General features: G+C 44.0%; 1 protein-coding gene across 1 annotated transcript; it reads left to right on the forward strand.

The window, feature by feature from the left end:
• The first annotated feature begins 8,511 nt into the window (after nt 1–8,511).
• On the forward strand, nt 8,512–23,176 carry cav1 (caveolin 1). Its single transcript, XM_041216087.1, has 3 exons — nt 8,512–8,839; nt 11,617–11,781; nt 21,204–23,176. Exons 1-3 carry the CDS (start codon nt 8,810–8,812, stop codon nt 21,543–21,545), a joined length of 537 nt encoding a protein of 178 aa, XP_041072021.1. The 5' UTR covers nt 8,512–8,809; the 3' UTR covers nt 21,546–23,176.
• The last annotated feature ends 300 nt before the right edge of the window (nt 23,177–23,476 follow it).

The following is a 23,476-nucleotide window of genomic DNA, read 5'->3' on the forward strand; positions in this document are numbered from 1 at the left end:
CAAAAAGGCACAAGTAGGGCAAACACTGGTTAGGTACTTAGGACATGAGATCAGTCAGGGAAACAAGATCCTACCACAGGACAGGAAAATGGCCATCCCGGACATGCCTCGCCCCACCACAGTAAGGGGGGTCCGAAAGGTCATGGGGCTGTTCAACTACAGCCGCAACTTCCTACCCCAGTTTGCAGCAACGGCCGGTCCAAGACAGAGCTTAGTAAAGGGAGGAAAGCCCGGGCAGAAAAGATCGAATGGGGACCAGAGCAAGAGACAGCATATACAGAGTTGAAGGCTGGTCTCATGTCAGCACCGGCCCTCAAGCTACCCAACATGTCCTGACTGTTCCAAGTTTACAGCAGTATAGATGGGGGTTTTTACAATGCAGCAGTGACACAACGAGGAGAAAGTATGAGACCCGTAGCTTATTATTCCACACAGCAGTCCCTTGTAGTGAAGGGACTGGCCAGGTGCGTGGCAGCGCTAGACTGTGCTGCGTGGGCAGTCTGGTGAACCTGTCACCATGTCTGGACAAATAATACTGCACACCCAGCATACTTTAGTGGAGTTGTTAAACACTGGGAAACTGAAAGCAATGTCAGACTCCAGACGGGCAGCTTGGGAAGCTGTGTTACTACCAAAAGATAAGGCAGTACAGATCATAAAGGACACTAAAGTTAATCCAGCAGATGGAATGATATCTGAAGGGGAACCGCACCAGTGTCAGATGAGATTAGACCAAGAGGTGGAGGGGGGCATCTCAGATGAACCACTTGAGGACCCGGATTTGATCCTCTATGTGGATGTAGAAGATACAAAAACGGGCAATTTCGGACTGGGTGGGCAGTCGTAGACCAGAATGAAGAGGCTATCCTAAAAGGGGGATTAGGAGGGGTCCTGTCAGCTCAGGTAGCTGAACTGATTGCCCTTAGGGAGGCCCTCAAAGCGGCTAAAGACAAGAAGGTGAACGTGTATACTGACAGCCGGTATGCATTCGGGGTAGTCCACAACTACATGGTAGCCTGGAATAGGAGGGGACTCATTACCTCAGGAGGGGGGACACATAAGGCACGAGAATGTAGTACAAGAGTTAGTGGAAGCAGCTCGGGCGCCCCCAGAGGCGGCAGTTATTAAAATACAGGCGCATAGGAAGGTGGAATACCAGCAACAAAGGGGTAATATGCTGGCAGATGCAGCGGCCAAAGAGGCAGCCGAGGAAGAGGAACCGCACTTAGTCCGGGTGGTTGCATATAGCCCAGAGGAGATGAATGTGCAGAAATTACAGGCAGATACAGATCCTAAGGAGAAGGAAAAATGGAGAAGGGCAGGGGCCACCATGGGAAAAGACAGAATTTGGAGGAAAGGGTTGTTAGCAATGGTCATGAATTGTACACAATATACCCTGTTGAAACTGACCACAGCGGATGGGGCAGTATGCTCAGTACACTGCTTCAGAACTGGTGGTGGACTAGCATTGGCAGGGATGTAGCCAAGTATTGTCAGAGATGCATCATTTGCGCCCAGCATAACCCTGGCAAACTGATCAAAGTAAGGCTATCATACCAGCCGCACCCCAAGGGCCCATGGGAAAACCTACAGATAGATTTTATGGGACTCCTTCCCAACAGCAGGGGAAAGAAATACTGCCTGGTCATAATCAACCAGTTCACTAGATGGGTGGAGGTTTTCCCCATCAGGGACTGCAGTGCCACTACTGTCGCAAAGATCCTCACTTTTGAAGTAGTACCAAGGTGGGGAATCCCTTTACAGATAGATTCGGTTCAAGGAACGCATTTTATGGGCAGTATTATGAAAAGGACGTGTGAGCTGCTAGGGGTAAAACAAATTCCATGTACCTTACCATCCACAAAGCTCAGGAATGGTAGAACGTATGAACCGCACATTAAAAAACGCTATTGGAAAGGCAATCACAGCAACTGGTAGGGGATGGGTGGATATGCCCCCATCCATATTGATGCGACTGAGGGCTACCCCTAACAGGACAACTGGGGTAACCCCTTATGAGTTGATGACCAGTAGGGCTATGCGCTTGCCAGTGGACATAGCCACCAGAAGCGAGGATATGGGACCCATCAGAAATAAAATTAAAAACTATATTAAGCAATTGGATTAAGCAAAGGAATTACAAAATGAAGTGAAGGACCAACAGACTATCAGGGATTTAGCAGAGAGGACAAAAGGGGGGCCCCGTCACCACTGGCTGAGGTCGGGAGACATGGTATTTGTTTAAATCACCCCTAGCCAACCAGGCTTTGCCCCTAAATGGACTGGACCATACAAAATTATTTCGACCAGCGATTCATGTGCCTGTGTCGATATGAAGGGAAAAGGTCGCAAACGAAAAGGTATGATGTGAGTAAGAAAGACTGAATGACTGGGCAGTGGGGGGAAAACGGGCAATGAGCAGTCCATACTGTGTTAGCCAAGTGGTTTAGGATTCATTCCCAATCTGGAGGACTGGCCATCCAAAAGACAAAGAGGGAATCCTCAAATACGGGGAGGGTCACCGTGGGCTGTGCACAAGGAAGGGTGAAAAGGAAAAAGCTGCCTCTTATATATGACCTAATCCCTGCTGATCACCGGCAGCATGCTTCATTACAGAAATAACAATAACCGGGTAACCTTCACACCAAGATGAAAAAAAGCTGGGTGTCGATGATCATTACCAGGGCCCTGGCTATCACAGCCACCAGCATACAAATCATAAACCGTGAAGCAGCAACCGGTATAGGCTTATAGTAAAAGAACGTCAGCGACGGATATTGCATGAAAGGAGGTCACAATGGAAAGGTCAATGCTCTTCAAGTGTGGCACCGGACTTATGCATTTATCCATTGGAATGAGCAATGGAGAGAGCCTAGGGCAGAGCTCGCATATGGGAATGGAACTCCGATGGAAAAATGAGGGCCCAATATGCTTCCAGATCAGCGATGGTTCGGACGGACCCTGGACATGTGTGAAGGGGGCACAGATCTAGATACAATGTGTAAGAGATTTTTCGCAATTTACCTTCACACCCCGGGACAGCAACAACTGGGGTCACTGTCCCAGGGAGGACGACTGGGGAATGACAGATACCTGGCATTGGATCTTGAGGCCCAAACACGCAGAGTTGACTACAACGGCGGACACCTGGACTGACATCACCCTGCTATCACAGGACACAACGACACCACAGAGACTATCTTGCCCAGACATGACCCCTGGGCCACAGAATGGACTGGTACTGTATGCAGACAGTGAACTATTGTATGATAACGTTAAACATGAAATTGTACCGGTAATTGTGAACCTGGCAGGTATACAGCTGCCTGAGTATTGCAGTAAGCAAGCGCCCCTATGAAAATTGTACAAATTACTGAGTAAGGCTGTGATTAAGCAGGCCGCCGACGCCACTGGCACCGATAGGTTCAGGGGGCATGCTGCTTTCCACTGCCAGAAGAGAGGATTAGTTAACAATGTACCGACAGGAGTGAACACAGGTAAACGCTCTCGACATTCAAGGAATCAACTCCAAGGTCATGAATCTTAAAGGGATCATGAGGCAGCTGCTCATAAGAGCAGTGAAGGGTGGTGAAACAGCAGCAGCACTAGGGGGCAAGAGTGTGGCATCTCTATTGGAAAGCTTACACGTTATAGAGACCCATGCTAAAACCACCAATCAATTAATAGAAAGGGAGGAAAGACAAGAGGACAGCACCCAAAAAAGCCAGCTGTGCCATGCTTATGGCCAGTGGATGATCAGGCAATTAAGACACAATCTAGACCAGATCCAAAGTGGGGAGGCACCGGGCTGGATCAACAGTACCCGGTTGTGGGGGATGGCCAAGAACCCAGGCATCATTGATGCCTGTACATTGAAAGGAATGACCAAGGTGTATCCAGTGATTCAGAAGTGCATCACAAACCAGATGAACGTGATAGGCATGGTATAGGCATTCCCCTCAGTCACAGCAGACATGGGCCCATACCCTCTGTACCAACATTGGGTTAATCCAAGAGAATGACTCCCAATGGTACTACCCCATAGACATGCATGCCATACACAAGAATGAGGGCATACATGGGGTATCATTGAATAGGTGCAAGAGGAAAGGTAGCCTCACAATTTTCCCCCATCCAGTCAGAACTGAGGGGGCTGGACAAATGTGGGTACAACCGAACGGAGGGTTGTATCTTAGAAATTACCCACAGAGAAAACCATCATACCCGCTCAGGATACAAGGGAAAGGGGGAATACTGTGTGACAACTACTGAGCAGTCATACATGTATGGGAGCCTACATTGCAACATCACCATCCCCAACTTCTGCTTTAAACCCCACTCCCAGTTACTATCAGACACACGCGAATGGTGTATGTCCAACAAAGGGGTCAGGTCTCAGTCAACACCTCTGACACACTGCATAATCCCCTGGAACAGAATGAGGAACCTAAGCAGGCCCAAATTCCCCACCTTCCCAAAAGTTTGACAAAGATTAAAGGTGACTTACAAAAGGTGATGAAACAGTATTACGTGTTACAGACGGTGTTTAAAAGGCTAATCAATGATACGGAAGAACAACTGAGAGATCCGACATGGTGGGAGCAAGTGTGGGACTGGGGCTGAATGTGGATTATACACCCCTGGATAAGAATAATCTCTCATATACTCGTCGCTGTGCAGCTAGTGTTAGCTTTGGCGTGGGGAATTGCAGCATGTCGCACCTGTAAGAAGAAAGCCCTTAGACATAGGGTAAAAATAATGTTAAAAGAGCAACAATGACTGCTGGGAGAGGACACAATATTAACGTAGTAGTGTCCCAGCCTCCCATCTTGGTGGCCACACACCACCGGAAAGACAAGAGTCTCGGATATTAGGAAGATCATCGGACACAGATTAATTGGCTAGCTTAACCTAATGGTTACACACCCAAAAGGGGGGACTGAAGATGCAGAAAATTTGGATTTATTTTAAAGTACTAGTCAGGACCAGCAGCTAAGGCATCAAAGCATACACAAACAGTTGCAGCCTTACTTGAAAGCTAAAAACTTGTACAAAGGGCTCAGTTGTAAATTTGCAATTAAGAAATGGGATACACATGGGTGGGGACATTGGATACTCAATCAAGAGATGGGGAAGGCCATTTCGCACCATCTGATAGCTATCTTCAAAAAAGACATTGCCCAGTCTCTGCACTGCAATTACTGTACAGGAACACAATTATCAGCCCACCGGGTGGGGGATGGGGGGAGGGGGGTTGCTGGTCATTGTGCTGTGGCCTTTGTCTAACGAATACCATTAAGTTGTAACTAATAGTAAAAGATATATAAACTCTGCTCATTTGAAACCTCAGTGGAGAAGTGCCTGGAGTGCCCAAGTGTTTACTCCTGCATGCGTAATAAAGGAACCACTTGAATATTACATCTGGACTCCGAGTGTTGAAATTTTGTACCAGAGTATTCCTTGGACCTTTCATTATAAACCTTAGAAATATATCATAGATATGAGCTAGGTTACATGTGCAAAGGACTTATAGAATAGTACAGCACAGAAGATGACCTTTTGACACATTGAGTCTTCACCAGCTCTTTTGAAAAGCAATCCAGTTAGTACCACTCACCCATTCTTCCCTCATTGGCCTGCAATTTTTCTGCTTCAATTGTTCATCCAATTCCCATTTGAAGAACACTACTGAATCTGTATCCAGCATCTTATTCCAAATCACAACCGCACGTTGTGTATAAAAACTTTTCCTCATATCACCTCTAGCATTATATCAATCACCTGAAATCTGTGCCCCCTGGTTGTTGACTCTTCAGCCACTGGAAGTGTTCTTTTTCTTGATTTACTCATTCTGAGCACTTCCATGATTTAAAACGTCTCTAACAAATCTCTTCTTAGCCTTCTCTGCTCTAAGGAAAGCATCTCCAGCTTCTCTAGTCTGTCTAATTATCTGCAATCCCTCATCACTAGAGTTATTCTAGTAAATCTCTTTGCATGCTGTCCAAAGACTTTACAAGCCTCCTAAAGTGTGATGCCCAGAATTTGGCGCAATACTCCGTCTGGGGTCAAATTGGGATTTCATTTGGTTTAGCATAACTTCCTGGCTTTCAGACTCTAATCCTCTATTCATAAAGCCCAAAACTGAATGTATATAGCACCTTTCATTACCTCAGGTCATCCCAAAGTATTTCACAAACAATTAAGTCACTGTAATGTAGTCACTGTTACAATGTAAAAAAAAAATGTCAGACTGCAGTTACCTAAAAACAGCAAAGTGATAATGGCCAGATGATCTGCTTAGTGATGTGTGAGGAAGATTTTTTTTTATTATTGATTCATGGGATGTGAGAGTCACTACCTGGACCAGCCTTTATTGCCCATCAGTAAATGCCTTTGACAAGGTGGTGGTGAGCTACCTTCTTGAACCACTGCTGTCCATGTGATGTAGGTACACCCACAGTGCTGTTAGGGAGTTCCAGGATTTTGACCCAGTCACAGTGAAGGAATGGCAACATATTTCCAAGTCAAGATGGTGAATAAATTGGTGGGGAAATTCCAGGTGATGATGTTCCCATATGTTTGTTGCCCTTGTCCTTTGAGATGGTAGTAGTCGTGAGTGTGGAAGCTGCTGTCTAAGGAGACTAGGTGAGTTCCTGCCGTACTTGCAGTTCCACATTTTGTAGATGGTACACACAGCTGCCACTGTGTGTTGGTGGTGGAGGGAAGGAATGTTTGTGGATGGGATGCCAATCAAGCGGGCTGCTTTATCCTGGATAGTGTCCAGCTTCTGAGTGTTGTGGAAGCTGCACTCATCCAGGCAAGTGGAGAGCATTCCATCACACTCCTGACTTGCGCCTTGTAGATGGTGGACAGGCTTTGGGGAGTCAGGAGGTGAGTTACTTGCTGCCGGATTCCTAGCCTCTGACCTGCTCTTGTAGCCACTCTATTTATATGGCAGGTCCAGTTCAGTTTCTGGTCAATGGTGACCCCAGGATGTTGATAGTGGGGGATTCAGCAATGGTGATGCTATTATACGTCAAGGAGCGATGGTTAGATTCTCTCTTGTTGGAGATGATCATTGCCTGGCACTTGTGTGGCGCAAATGTTACTTGCCACTTGTCAGCCCAAGCCTGGATATTGTCCAGGCCTTGCTGCATTTGGACATGGACTGCTTCAGTATCTGAGGAGTCACGAATGGTGCTGAACATTGTGCAATCATGCCCACTTTTGACCTTATGACGGAATGGGACTCATTGATGAAGCAGCTGAAGATGGTGGGGCTGAGGACACTACCCTGAGGAACTATATTGGCTAGGACGCCAAGGAGAGTTCCTCTGCTCCTCATTGAATCATGTCACAGGGTCTTTGAATTACATTTGAGAGAAAGAGAGGACAAGGCCTTGGTTTAACATTTCATCTGAATGATGGCAGCTCCAAAAACAAAATGGATGCACAAGATTCCAGAACTGGGGCAGGATGGGAGATTGACCAGAGGAACATGAGGCTAGTCAGATCCAGAGGTTGCAAAGATCTGGATGAAGATTTCAGCTGCAAATGAGGATGGGTGAATGATGTCACAGACATGGAAGCATGTGGCCTTTGTGATGAAGGGAATGGCAATGGGATTGAATGGGACACTAAAGTTGCGAACAGTCTAGATCAGTGGCTGGGGAAGTGGATGGAATCATAGCATTTGAGATGGGGGAAGGGTGGTATAATGAAAACGGCTGTACCCTTGCCAGTATGTAGCTGCAGGAAGTTAAGACTATTCGAATGTTGGAGCATGTTAGTGGCAGTGGAGGGGTTAAGAGTATTGGGTGTTTCCGTGTACTGCGGACGGTGACCCTGTGTTTGTACATGATGATGTCAAGGGACACTGTTGAAGATGGTGTTTTCCACTATGTCAAAGGCTGTAGATGTTGAGGTGCACCAACACAGGGATTCACAATCACAGAAAACGCGCCAGAAATCAGTGAATTTGGAAGGAATGTAAGCTTGTAGAGGAGCTTTGATTGGATTGGTAGAGCGGTTCTTGAATTAGGCACAGAGACGTGTTTTGACTTTATTTTGGTCCCCTTAGCTTTGCCTCTTTAGTACAAAACAGGACAAACCACGACAAATGAGGTGCAGTTAGCGGAGAATTTTATGGAGTCCTATTATTAATAATAATACAACTAAAACAGCGCGAGTTTTGCTTGTTTGTTTACTTCATGTGAACGTATCCTTGGTAAATACATTGTAAACAAATTCCGCCTCCCTGTCCCTTTCTCCTTAGGGTTGTTTCTCTTTGCTGTAAAACAGATTTCACTGCTCACTATTACCATGTGTGGCTAAGCCTTTTCCCAACTGCACTTCCATTTACAAGCGAGCATCCTTTGAACTTCCGTCACTACTTTGTGGGAATTATTCCTGCCCTTTCTACACCCCCTCCTGTTTGTGTATACACGCCCTCAAGCTCCTCTCAGACATTCCCATCTCTCTCCTTCTATTCCATGTGATGCTCTCCTGCCTTCATGCAGATTTTTCTCCACTGTCTCATTAGCCCGTGCCCGGTCCTGCAGTCCTATATTTGCTATGATTCACTGCATATGTATGCATTCCCTACTTCCAGCTGTCACTCGGAACTTGGTGTTTTTTACATTAAGGAGCAGTGTGCTCTTCAAACTCAGAGCTCCCAACGCAGCCCTGGGGAACTGGCCATCTGCCACAAAGCCCAGCGATCACTACCTATCTTCCTTCCGCAGGGTACTAATACATCGCACGAAAGCTGCAGCAGACTTAGTGAAACCTTCCGGTTCTTTGGGGAACTATGTCTGGTGACAAGAGCGGGGACTTTGAGGTAAGGAAGGGTGCAGCCGCCTAGTAACGAATATTTAGAAGGGTTATCAAACTGGACTTGCAACTTCTGAAGATTGAGACTATACTGAACGCGCGCAGAATAGCAGCGACGGATCAGCACAGTCGGGGAGTTGGTTGTGCGAATTGCGCCTCTCATCCGCTGGGAAAAAATGCAGGCAAGGTCGTGTAGTGATAGCGGGCAGACGCTGCAGAATAACTCAACCCCATGGTGGTGAGAAGCAAAATATTCTGGCACATGCTAATAAAAAAAGTTCGAAAATACACGAGAGGTTTTTTTTTAAAAAAACAAATACTTTAAAAAAATCTTGCAAATCAATGGAACACGAAACTGCTTGGAAGTTAGTGAGCCGGAATGACATCTGGGAGAGAATACCAACTTTTATCAGGACATGAGAGTTCAATAAATGGGAGTAAGCCATTCGGCCCTTCAATATGATTCAGTCATTATGGTCATGGCTGATGTTACCTCAGCTCCAACCTCAACATCCCCATTTTGTCCCCATGTCCTTTGGTATCCAAATTATACCCATATCTCTCGAATAGACTCAAAGACTGAGCATTCAAGGCAGAAAATTCCAAAGGTTCACTATACTTTGAATGCAGAAATGTCTCCTCATCTCAGTCCTAACTTGCGGACCCCTTTATCCTGTGAGACTAGCACTCTGACCCTCTTGGAAAAAGTCAAACTTCTCAAGAATTTTGTATTTCACTATTTTATGGCATTAATTAAGTTGACTTTACCTATCCATCTACCCGTTAAATTCAGAGATTCACAGCATCTCTCAGACAGACAAGTGGTTATATAAAGCACCAGTCTGCATCAAGCATGGGACTCTCCATGAACTACCTCAACAGGTACAGGGATTGAACTCAGGCCGTTGGTGCCATCCTGCATTGCACTGGCTAGCGAAGCTAAGCGTTCCCCGGGAGTGGAAGCTCCCCAAACATTCCTTTCCTGTTAACATCTGATTCCCGCTCTCACTCCTTGAGTTCCCAAGCTCCTTCTGATTTATACATCCTGCGTTTTCTGGGTTTTTTTAAGAACTTTTGGGAGGAAGGGAATGCGAGATGCCGGTGTAAGACTGGACGTTGGCATGTTGGAGCTAACTCTGCCTACCAGCCTGTGACGGCAGTTGTGCCGAGGGAAGTGAGACTGTACTGGGAGAATCCCCGGCAGATCGTTCCAGTGCTGTGTTTATAGTGCGGCTCCTGGACTCATTTGCTTTCCCGTGTTGGAAGATTACCCAGTAGATTATTCCGGTGTTTTACTGGGAATGGGAAGCCTGGATTCGCTCCTTGGACCTCTTGGTGGGGAACTTCCCAGCAGATTGTTGCCTGTGCTCTGCTGGACTGACTCACTATATCCCTCAGCGAGAGTTTTTCCAATACATGGTTGCAGTGCTGTGTTGGAGTCCCTCACTGTATCCCTGCAATGAGAGATTTCCTAAAAGATAGTTGCAGTGCTCTGCTGGACTACCTCACTGTCCCCCAGTGAGAGATTTCCCAGCGGATGGCTCAGTGCTCTGCTGGACTACCTCACTGTCCCCCAGTGAGAGATTTCCCAGCGGATGGCTCAGTGCTCTGCTGGACTACCTCACTGTCCCCCAGTGAGAGATTTCCCAGCAGATGGCTCAGTGCTCTGCTGGACTGCCTCACTGTGTCTCTGAGAGATTTCCCAGCAGATGGCTCAGTGCTCTGCTGGACTGCCTTGTTGTGTCTCTGAGTGAGAGGTTTCCCAGCAGATGGCTCAGTGCTCTGCTGGATTGCCTCACTGTGTCTGAGTGAGAGATTTCCCAGCAGATGTCTCAGTGCTCTGCTGGACTGCCTCACTGTGTCTGAGTGAGAGATTTCCCAGCAGATGTCTCAGTGCTCTGCTGGACTGCCTCACAGTGTCTGAGTGAGAGATTTCCCAGCAGATGTCTCAGTGCTCTGCTGGACTGCCTCACTGTGTCTGAGTGAGAGATTTCCCAACAGATGGCTCAGTGCTCTGCTGGACTGCCTCACAGTGTCTCTGAGTGAGAGATTTCCCAGCAGATGTCTCAGTGCTGTGCTGGACTGCCTCACAGTGTCTGAGTGAGAGATTTCCCAGCAGATGGCTCAGTGCTCTGCTGGACTGCCTCACAGTGTCTCTGAGTGAGAGATTTCCCAGCAGATGTCTCAGTGCTCTGCTGGACTGCCTCACTGTGTCTGAGTGAGAGATTTCCCAGCAGATGGCTCAGTGCTCTGCTGGACTGCCTCACAGTGTCTCTGAGTGAGAGATTTCCCAGCAGATGTCTCAGTGCTCTGCTGGACTGCCTCACTGTGTCTGAGTGAGAGATTTCCCAGCAGATGGCTCAGTCCTCTGCTGGACTGCCTCGTTGTGTCTCTGAGTGAGAGGTTTCCCAGCAGATGGCTCAGTGCTGGACTGCCTCACTGTGTCTCTGAGTGAGAGATTTCCCAGCAGATGGCTCAGTCCTCTGCTGGACTGCCTCGTTGTGTCTCTGAGTGAGAGGTTTCCCAGCACATGGCTCAGTGCTGTGCTGGACTGCCTCACTCTGTTCCTGCGATTCCCTCTGCTGCCCCCTGCTGCCGACTTGGCACTGGCGCTGCTGCCGCCAGCTCCGTTTTGCAGGGGTGTGGTGCGCTCTACTTTTCCCTTTAAATGCGATCAGGCTCCAATAAGTTCCTCTTAGGCATCAGGCGGCGGCTACCTTCAGCGTTTTATGTCGGAGCGGCTCTAAGTTTGTTTTGAAAAGACATTGTTTTCTTCCTTCCCAGGGACTTTTATACCCGTCGCCGATCAGAGACTACGGGAATATCTACAAACCCAATAATAAAATGGAAGATGAGAAGATGAACGAGAAATACGTGACTGATGTTCACACCAAAGAGATCGACTTGATCAACAGAGATCCAAAACATCTGAATGATGATGTGGTTAAGGTAAGGAAGAGGGAAAAAGTTTCTCAAAGTTGCACCTTATGCAAGAACTCAAGTTAAACAGTTATACAGAAGGCAGTCACAGCTTTGCAGGGACAGGGTAATTTCTAGTACAAGTCCAAACTCTCTATTGACAAACACCTCGAAGTGTCATTGTTACTGTTTCCCTGCAGGTTGTGTTCCCCCTGTGTGGGAGTTTGGTGTTTTACCCCCTGCCGGGCTGAGTTTAACTTGGCTTTACAGGCACCGGGGAGGGATTCCTAGTGAGAAGCCGTCACAGAGCTGGGAAGGTAAACATGGAATTGCTTAAGTGACAAATCAGCCGTGAAATGCTCAGTGATTTCAGATTCCGACTAGAATTTGCGCTTATACGCAGGGTTCCTTTAGCCTGTTCGGAAAACCCGTGTGGCCATCGCTGAACTCAGATGAGGTATTTGCCACCCCTCAACCCACTGCACCCACTCCCCTCAACCCACTGCACCCACTCCCCTCAACCCACTGCACCCACTCCCCTCAACCCACTGCACCCACTCCCCTCAACCCACTGCACCCACTCCCCTCAACCCACTGCACCCACTCCCCTCAACCCACTGCACCCAATCCCCTCAACCCACTGCATCCATTCCCCTCAACCCACTGCATCCATTCCCCTCAACCCACTGCACCCACTCCCCTCAACCCACTGCATCCATTCCCCTCAACCCACTGTACCCACTTCCCTCAACCCACTGTCTCCTCAATCCACTGTACCCACTCCCCTCAACCCACTGCATCCACACCCCTCAACCCACTGCATCCACACCCCTCAACCCACTGCATCCACACCCCTCAACCCACTGTACCCACTTCCCTCAACCCACTGTCCCCTCAATCCACTGTACCCACTCCCCTCAACCCACTGCATCCACTCCCCTCAACCCACTGTCCCCTCAATCCACTGTACCCACTCCCCTCAACCCACTGCATCCACTCCCCTCAACCCACTGTTCCCTCAATCCACTGTACCCACTCTCCTCAACCCACTGCACCCACTCCCCTCAACCCACTACACCCACTCCCCTCAACCCACTGCATCCACTCCCCTCAACCCACTGCATCCACTCCCCTCAACCCACTGCACCCACTCCCCTCAACCCACTGCACCCACTCCCCTCAACCCACTGCACCCACTCCCCTCAACCCACTGTCCCCTCAACCCACTGCACCCACTCCCCTCAACCCATTGCACCCAATCCCCTCAACCCATTGCACCCACTCCCCTCAACCCACTGTACCCACTCCCCTCAACCCACTGTACCCTCAACCCACTGCACCCACACCCCTCAACCCACTGTACCACTCCCCTCAACCCACTGTACACATTCACCTCAACCCACTGCACCCACATCCCTCAACCTACTGTACCCACATCCCTCAACCTACTGTACCCACTCCCCTCAACCTACTGCACCCACTCCCCTCAATCCACTGAAACCCACTCCCCTCAACCCACTGTACCCACTCCTCCAACCCACTGTACCCTCCCCCAACCCACTGCACCCACTCCCCTTAACCCACTGCACCCACTCCCCTCAACCCACTGCACCCACTCCCCTCAACCCACTGTACCCACTCCCCTCAATCCAATGTACCCAATGTACCCACTCCCCCAACCCACTGCACCCCTCCCCTCAACCCACTGCACCCACTCCCCTCAACCCACTGCACCCACTCCCCTCAACCCACTGCACCCACTCCCCTCAACCCACTGCACCCACTCCCCTCAACCCACTGCAACTCAACCCACTGCACCCACTCCCCCAACCCACTGCACCCACCCCCCTCAACCCATTTCACCCACTTCCCTCAACCCACTGCTCCCACTCCCCTCAACCCACTTCCTTCAGTGCACTGCACCCACTTCCCCCAATTCACTGTACACACTCCCCCCAACCCACTTCCCTCAACCCACTGCACCCACTCCCCCAACCCACTGCACCCTCTCTCCCAACCCACTCCCCTCACCCACTGCACCCACTTCCCCAACCCACTGCACCCACTGCCCTCAAGCCACTGCACCCACCCCCCCAACCCACTGCATCTCGCCCACCACACTCCTCCCCCAACTCACTGCACCCTATCCACTACACCCATCCCCAACCCACTGCACCCTGCCCACCACACCCATCCCCAACCCGCTGCACCCTACCCACTACACCCATCTCCCAACCTACTGCACCTCACCCACTACACCTGTCCCCCAACCCACTGCATCTCACCCACCACACCCATTCCTCAACCACTGCACCCAGCACCAAGCCCACTGCACTCTTCCCACTGCACCCATTCCCCAGCCCACTGCACTCCTCCCACTCAGCCCAGCACCCACAACATTCCAACACCCAGCCCACTGCACTTGGCAATTAGTTTCATCCAGCCTGCATCTCTCCTACTCAGCCCAGTACTGAGCTCAGTCCACTCAACATAGCTATGAAAAGACCAACATACAGCAGATTATTATTCTCAATGTTCATCAGAATCAAAAACTTTAGGAGACCTCCTCCCCACCCCACACACAGCATATTACTAATCCCCATGTGTACATTGTCAAAAGAATCCAACAAACCAAATGAGGCAATTTATAAATTTCAGACTGACATTGGATGGGTGAAGGAACTATCACAAAAGGCAGTGTTTACATGAGAAAAGACTAACCTGAGCTCCTTTTGTACTTATTATCATTACATCACATATAAGTGACAGGTTTATGTGATTGGAAGAAACAAAAACAGGTTTGCCAAACTCTTTTTGTAAAGCTTGTGCACCTTTAAAACATCCAATCATTTTTTTTTTTAAAAACAGTTTTAATTGACCTCCAGAAATTTACAATCATCGACTTTCAAAGGTAAAACTGGGCAAATGGTCATGTGTAGAATTGAAACATTTAATATTGTTGATACTTTTTGAAGTCCAATAGTAGCTTTAAAGGGGCATTATAATATTGATAAAATGTCAATCAAGACTATATATGTGAATGTGTGCAATAACATAATAAATGCGGTATAGGTGTTACTGTTTCACCCATTGTACCTGACACTAAATTTATTTCATTACATTTCAGTTAAAAAAGTACAGAAACTGTACTGTTAAAGCTGATTGTTCAGTAATTATCTTCTACCATAGAAAATAATTTCTTCACTATCTGTTTAGCAACTGAAGCCTATTCCCCACCAAAGAAGATACAGTGACACCATCTTTAGTTCTAACCATGGAAAGCATGAGGAGGGTAGATTACCAGTTTGATAGGCTCATTGACATTTTTTTCTGATGAAGACACGGCAGAGCAAATTATATGCTGCGCTTAAAAAAATTCCAACCACTATGGAAACTTAACACGTGGAAAAGTTTAGATGATCATAGATTTTATATTTTATATATATTTATATATAATACTTGTTGGATGTTCAGTTGCTTCCAAAATCCACACATGGAGCCTGTATAGTAACATAGTAACAAAGTATTGAATTGAATCTTTACTAGGAAAATTGCTTTGATGTGCCTTGCTTTGAATTTAATTCTTTCACATACTGTTACCCATGACCATTGCACTGAGGAATAGAAGGGTGTTCTGAAGTTTCCAAACACGTCACTTTCTTTGACTGAACCACTTGCTGTGATCAAAAGTCTTAAACAAAAAGCAAATGTTAAATGTGTGTATTTTAATTGTAAAACAATTTTTTTTCTGTTTAAGGGACAGTTTCTTTTTTTTAAAGTCCTCAGACACTAAAACTTCTATTTTAAGATGTGGAAGGAACCACAAGTTGTCAGCTGTCTTCATTAGTGTTGCATTTCTAGCTAAGTGTATATAAAAACAGGACGCCTCACCTTTTTAAAAAATACAGCTATGAACATTAAAGCAGCAGCATAGGCCAGGAGTTTGCATGATGTCAGTATATGTTAACCATTTGAGCCAATGCTTTGCTTTTACTCTTTGTGTCAGACAGGAAAAATGTAAAGTGACAAAGTGCAAAAGCTGTATACAAATATGGATTTTGAAAAATAGTTTAACTGAAGTAAAAATAAATGCCGCTTTTCATTTTAGGTCTATCCCTGAATCTATACTTTGGTGTTACAATGTTAGTGTTTTTCTTCTGTAATTATTTAAAGCTAACTAAATCCTTCACTATTTTTTAAAAAAACTTTTGATTCTGATTTTCTATTTACTTTCCAAATCACCACAGCTAAAATGCTGCATTTTCTTTAATGACGTGGCCCATTTTAACGTTTTACCATGTCTATTTGGTACTTTTGATTTGCATTTACTTCTGCACTGCTGCATTATTTTGGCCAGAGTACTAGTAACTGATGGCCAAAAATAAAATTGTTCCCTTTACACTCATGGGCACAGGTTCTGCTTTTAATTCACCCACCAACTGTTTGGTTACTGCTGTCCTTGGGCTGCTACTACCATAGGCAGTTAGAAGGAAAGCAGGAAAGTCTAACCAAGTGATATATGCAGGCTGGGTTCAGTGAATAAAATTCTTTGTTGTTCCTCCCACTCTCCCACCCCCTGAATCATTGGGTATTTGAGCATGTTTGGAATTGTGCCACATTGAACCATGTTTGAGAGGAGAGGCTGGGTCTTTGATTTAAAATAAAACTACTAAGTACCTGCAGGGTTAAGGCCAATTTCCAACTCTTGTTACCTGTGTCAATATTTCAACAGTTGGCAGATACTGGTTGGCCTAGTAATTCTGCTGGCTTTTAAAGGAAGTGTTAATGCCAAGGGAAATGATTTTTAAGCTGCCAGCAGTTGTTACCAACAGGTAAAACTAGGCTGAAATCTTACTACACAAGGAGAAATAAGACTGGCACCAGGCTTTTAATGCAGGGGGAAAAGGAACACATACTTTACTGAACTCTTATCCAGTCAAGGTTGGAATCCACAGAAGCACAATTAATTTACAGTGGAGCTGAATTATGTAAAATGATGATGCACTGCCTTTAATACAATACCAGCAAGATGCCCTACACATCACCAAAAAAACAAAGACTCCCATCTGATTTTTTGATGGTGCAAAAGAGATATGATGCCTGTAGAAACACACTCTGGGAGGCTTCTTAGTCAAACAAAACTAACTTTATTTACACAAGAGCTTCCATGGGTTTCTTGTATCCAGCCAGCCCCTAATACAGCCATTTTATCCTAGGGAACCCCTCCCTAGAATTTATTCCCCCAGGCCAGCCACATATTGGTTGAACAAATCACGTGACCCGTACTCAGTTGAACTGAACTTAAAGTGACAGCCATCACAATGACAAACAATTAAAGTGGGACAAATAGGTGCTTTAAGGGTCAGGGAACAGCTGGGAAACAGTGGCTGTTACACGATCAGGTTCGATACAAAAATATTGAAAAGGTGAGGGAAAAGTCCAAAGATAATGGTACTTCCCTGGAAAATTGTTTTCAACGTGCTAAGGAATCAGCCCAGGGAAACTTGAAAGAAAAAAATGGCAGACCAACCAACAGAGAAACAATGAAAAATATCCAAGCTAACATGCAATCTGGTTAATTATGAAAAGGACTTCAGGAGGATGGAGACTGAGGTTGCTAGGTTCGGTAGATAGATGTTAGCTGAAATTTAATAAAGAGATATATGAAGTGATGCATTTTGAAAGGATGAATGAGAGGAAATAATACTAAATGATAAAGCTTTAGAAGCAGCAGAAGATAGAAACTTGGGAGTTCTAATATAAAATCTTTAAAAAATGGGAAAATAACTTGATAAAGTTGTACAAAAAGCATGAGTTTTTTTAATAGGAGTATTTAAGCAAGAAAAACAAAATAACTTGCATTTATATAGCTCTTTACACATCATCAGGAAGTCCCAAAGTACTTAACAGCCAATAAATTTCTATTGAAGTGTGGTCAATGTTGTAATAAAGGTAAACGCGGCTGCCAAAATGCGCACAGCAAGGTCCCACAAATAGCAACGAGACAGATGACCAGATAATGTAATTTATTGGTGTTGATTGAGGAGTAAATGTTAACCAGGACACCCGGAGAACTCCCCTGCTCTTCTTCACGGGGCTAAATTGGATCTTTGACATCCACAAATCCTTTACACCCAAACTGAACAAGCAGACGGGCCTTGGTTGTTTAAAGTAGTGTTGCCCAATATATTAGCCACATGTAGCTAATTGGGAATCCATTTGTGACTAATTGCATTACTGATTAGTAAATTAAAATGAGTAATAGACACTGTTGGGCAGGTGATTTTAATTCTCATAGCCACATTGTGTGCTTTAACCTTCATGTGCATTTGTTGGTAAAAGAGTAAGACAAAAAGCAGAATATGTGAAGGTTTTTTTTGATTGTGTGTATTTATTACGTTGAATAGTAGTAGATTTTTAGTAAATATACACATGGAGTACATTTACCTATAAAGCAAGCCACTTTCTACTGAAATTGGTATGTGCTGCCATGGCCTTACTGGTGACTAATCAGCAATTTCTGTTGGACAACATTGGTTTAAAGTGTCATTTGAAAGAAAGCACCTTTCACATTTTAACACTGCATTGCAGTGCCAACCTAACTCATAGGCTCAAAGCTCCGATGCCAGTCTTGAACCCACAACCACAGTTCTACTGCTGAGTGAAAGCTGCTACTTGACGTAATGATAAATGTATGTATATCATTGGTTAGGCTGCAGTTGAAACGACGGGTGGAATCTTGTGCCCTCCCCTGTGGTGTGTTTGGTGGTGGGTGGCAGGTGGGCATCCCACCACCTTCTCGCCTCCACCCCGAAGTCCATGGTAAGAAGGCCCATAGACAGCCTTCCCTCCCCTCTGCCAATTGAGGCCCTTAAGTGGGTAATTAAATTAGCAACTAGAAGGCTTAATTCTACAAACATCACTAAAATAAAGGAGAGCTTTTTTAAACGAAGAGCTGTTAGTGGAGGGTGGGGACTTTGTCCTTATTTAAGACAGAGTTAGATTTTTTCCTGACAAGGGAGTCGAGTTTTGGAGGTGTAGACGGCAAAGTGGAGTTGAGGCACAAAAAGATCAGCCATGATCTTATTGAACAGCAGAGCAGGCTCAAAGGGCTGAATGGCCTATCCTTGTTATTAAGTCCTATGTTCCTTTAGAACATGCATCACCCCACTGGGAAACAGTGGTCAAAGTAGAACCCATATTTGAAGAAACTTGGCAGTAGGACTAACATAATACGTTGTCAGAGAGCTGGCAAAGACGCAGTGGGCCAAATGGCCTACTTTTGTGCTGCAGAAGTCTATGATTCTTCCTTAGGCGGGTTGTTAAACATATTCATCATCATTGCCAAATGATAGAATGTGGCAATTCTCCAAAAATGCTAAATTTAAGTTTCCACTGTTGATAGAAAGCTTATTCTTGCCTACATTAGTGAAGCCTCATAATTACAGAGAGTCAAATGGATACCAAACAATATTATGTACAAGATGTGCAAATATTTTTCAGAAACCACACATGTAGAAATTTCCACTGTTGACCATAGCAAAATAATAAAACATTTATCAGTTTGTTATAAATAGCAAATAGTACAATTTTTTAGCACTTGTGAAGCCATAGAGTTGTCAAATCTTTTTTTAAAAAAGGAAATAACTTGCATTTAATTAGTGTCTTTTGCATCTTCCATATGTAACGGATTGACTGCCCATTCATATCATTGCCATGTGCAAAATTTCTTCTGCATTTGCAGAGATAACATCATTGCACTTCAGATACATTTAATTCACTAGAAACACTTTGAGACATCTTTGAGAGATGCAGTAAGGTGCTATGTAAATAAATGGCCCTCCTTACCCAGCCAACTATCCTTTCTCTCTGACACTACTACTCCATCTTGATGTCAGCTCATTTCTAGCTCTAATTAAACCACATCTATTTCAAACACTACACTTACCTGATACTGTTCACCCATAAATGAAATCCATAGCCAGTATTAGAGAAAGCAGTTGCTAATTAAGCTGAGGCAAGAATTATTATACTTCAAAAATGTTCTACTCATTACCTAATTCTTTTAAGCTGAAAACTTACTACTGAAATTTCTCTCTTGTACTTGAGCTGTAGTATACCCAGTACAGTGATGTGTCAGAAAGCTATTTAAGTGAAAGATACCAAGCCACTATTATTTCCATTGTGTGTGGACCATTTTGGTTTAATTAGTGCAAATTGGCCATAGTCATATTGTGTTAGTGTTTAAATGCCTTCCGGTTTGTCTCCATGCACACATGAAAATCATCAGGCTGCTGGATAAATGTAACACATGTCCTTAAAGAGCTACGTTATTATATGACTGAAGTTTTCTAAGTGATGTCAAAATGGTTGTGTTCTTCAGAGTGCAGCACACTGCTGGCTGTTATATTAAAGCCATGCAATAGAGTTTTTCTACAGGCACCTTGGGAAAAACGTTTTTTTTTTAATCCAAATTAGTCCATGCTTATAGTTTCTGTTATCATTTGAATGTAATTCTATTCTTAATATCAGTTAAATTACCGAATCAGCAGGTATATAAATATTTTTACACCAAGGGTCTGTGTACGGTATATTGCCATTTTCAGTGTTAATTTGGGGGTTTACCTGCTCCATAATACAATGCACCATTATTCCAAGCTCTCATATATGTGCTTCCAAATGATCATATGAAATATTCTATCTGATTGTTTCTACATCTGCATCCAAATTTGTGATTTGGCTACAGCATGTCATAACTCATTTACACATACCTAGGAGTTCTCTGACTTTAAACCCATCTCTACTGTTATTGTGTATCCAATTTCCATTGTTTACCACATATATTTTCCGATCTAATTTTCATCATAAAAGTTAAACCAGTTACTTTACTCTATTTTCGCTAAAGGAGGATGTCTGGAGGATAGAAAGCACATTCTCTTTCTTTTCTGTTGCAAAGGCCCTTTGTATAATGAGCTTTAACATTCTCAACTCAATCCTAATGGAGAGAATCCAAAAGCTAAAATTGTAACCAAAGGAATTTACTTTCTTTAAAAAATAGAAATTTGAGAAAGGGTAGAACTTAAACTTTAAAGGATGAGGAAGTTGAAAGAAAAAGCTCTGAACAGAAGATAAATGATTGAAGGCAGCTAGAATGCAAGACAGCAGAGAAGAACTTAGGCTAGGAAGAAGGATGGGTGTTGCTGCTGAGCAGGCAAGTGATATTAGTTTGCCATTCAGTCTGCTTGATGGAGTTCACCAATAATGAGTTGGTGAATGTGACGCATTTCAATATTTCTGATTCATAGAGAACAGTGATTTTAGATATTATTTGTGTAGAAAAAGCAGTTGAGTATTGTTGCTGCTCAGCATATTTTGATGGTTAATTTGTGTACAATGGTTATGCATTTACTGCAGAAGTTAATCAGAATGCTTCTGTATTTCTTCTGTCATAGGTGGATTTTGAAGAAGTGATTGCTGAACCAGAGGGAACTCACAGCTTTGATGGTGTTTGGAAAGCCAGCTTTACTGTCTTCACAGTGTCTAAATATTGGTGCTACCGCCTGCTGTCAGCACTCCTTGGGATACCTTTAGCAATTATTTGGGGAATTTACTTTGCGATTTTAACATTCATCCACATTTGGGCCGTGATGCCCTGCATTAAGAGCTATTTGATTGAAATCTATTGCATCAGCAGAGTTTACTCTATTTGCATTCACACCTTCTGTGACCCTTTCTACGAAGCTGTGGGGAAAATGTTCAGCAGTATCCGGGTATCAATGCAGAAAGAAGTGTAAATAGGAAAATATTGATAGAAGTGGTTGATCACTTTATCATGTATAGCTTCCCACCAAATGGAAGTTCAGTTTCTTTTCGGAGAAACAACTTGGTGCCTTTAAACTAATAGCACTGTCATAGGAAAAAATGGTGCATGATCTTGCATTTTATTACTTATCCCTGGAGTGTTCTGTTATCCTTTTATGGTACTCCGCATTTTAACACTGATCTAAGCTTAACACCTACATTCCTACACTGTTATATACCATATGACTGCTTTTGTAAACAAAATGAGTCATTGCCTTTCTTCAGCAATTTAGCCCTACTGCTTTTTCACTCCATTGTGTCCCATAAAACCAGAAGGTCGATTCTCCGATTCACAGTACTGTACTTAGCAAGATGGTAAGGATAAAGGATTAAACACTGAGCATAGGATCCTTCATACTGTTTAAATAGTAGAGACTTGCAACAAGATGAGATGAGTCATTTTGCAGTGAGATGATAATCGTGTTATTTCCTAAAACACAATGCAACAAAGAATTTCCTTTGTTTAATTTTACTTGAGGTTGTTGGGTTTTCTAAAAACACGTCATTATAATTTACACATCTAGAGTGCCAGTCTGGAATAGCCTACAGCTAATGCCAGCTAAGTATTTTGTTGAATAGTCATTTTAATTGGAAACTAAATAGCTCCACAGGAGTTATGTTGTGTTTTGATGCCTTCAGAATTGAATCCTCTCCCAGCACCATCCAGAATGTATAATGATCCTTATTAAAGTTTTCCTTCAGTAAGCATTTCAACAATTTTTGTCCCTTTGCCTGTCATGTTTTAAACTCTCTAACCTGCTCCAGAGTATTAAAAAGAGAGCATTGGCAAAAAAATGTTACAATACACCTGATGCTTGCACCATTTGAAAAATTGTGACAAATTGTTACCTTGCCATACGATTAAATTACTGAATGTAATTAAAATTCTCCACATTGTACATTGCAACATGTTAACTAGCTTTATAAAAAGACAATATGCAACCCAAAAGGGTTAATATCCAGAATTTTCCAGCTTAGATGATGGCAGCAATAGCCTAAAGCCAAAACCAAAGCACGTACTACTGAAGCAGGGTATGTTTTGTTAAGTAGAGTTACCTGTGGAACACTGTATGTGCCACACCCTCCACTTTTTAAAATTTCAAACGTATTCATAGGCTCAAGCTTTTTTCATACCAGATACATCAGCTACAGCTGCCACATTGAAAATATGCAACAAAAAGTTAGAATAGGGTTTGCTACATCTGCTGTTTTACAGAGACATTGTTGGAAAATTCTTACTGGGGTTGTATATAGTCAAAATATAGTTTAAGGTCTTCCACAAAATTAAAAAGAAATAATTTTATAACCATACGGTTTTTTGCAGAAGCTATTTTATATAAATGCAATTATATCACTTATTAATCATACAGTATATAAAATTTAGCCTTTATTTTTTATTGTCACCTTTTAATTGTGTTGTTGCAAATTATTTGATCTCTTGGTAGGTTTTTCCAAGTCATATTGGAGCTTATTGATGCGGTAGATGTTCAACCATTTAAAGTATGTTAGCATGTAAGAGCTGAAATTATTTGAAAAAAATAAAGAACCAAATGTTTACACTAAAGGATTTGAGTTATATTCTTTTTGATGCATTTTTTTCTTGTATTAATTCCATAGAGTACAATATTTCTTCTTCAAGTTCACTAAGATCAAATTTGGTCTTTGGTGCAAGTTAATCATAGCCATGAAGAGATCATTTGCGTAACATATCATGTAGGATTTACAGAGCAATAGAAGTAGATGGAATTTATGTTGCATATCGGTTATGTTAACTGCCTAAGATTGTAGTATATAATAACCTGACAACATATTGCTTGCCCAGAGTTGTAAATAACATTTTCTAATGTTGACCATACATTAATTC

The sequence above is a fragment of the Carcharodon carcharias genome, chromosome 21 (genome assembly GCF_017639515.1).
Source record: "Carcharodon carcharias isolate sCarCar2 chromosome 21, sCarCar2.pri, whole genome shotgun sequence".
Lineage (NCBI taxonomy): Eukaryota > Metazoa > Chordata > Chondrichthyes > Lamniformes > Lamnidae > Carcharodon > Carcharodon carcharias.

Bases quoted from the DNA above. Each gene is read 5' to 3' on its own strand.
- cav1 (XM_041216087.1), top strand. From the start codon at position 8,810: ATGTCTGGTGACAAGAGCGGGGACTTTGAG. The intron at 8,840-11,616 runs GTAAGGAAGGGT...CTTCCTTCCCAG, and splicing joins ACAAGAGCGGGGACTTTGAG to GGACTTTTATACCCGTCGCC. The intron at 11,782-21,203 runs GTAAGGAAGAGG...CTTCTGTCATAG, and splicing joins TGAATGATGATGTGGTTAAG to GTGGATTTTGAAGAAGTGAT.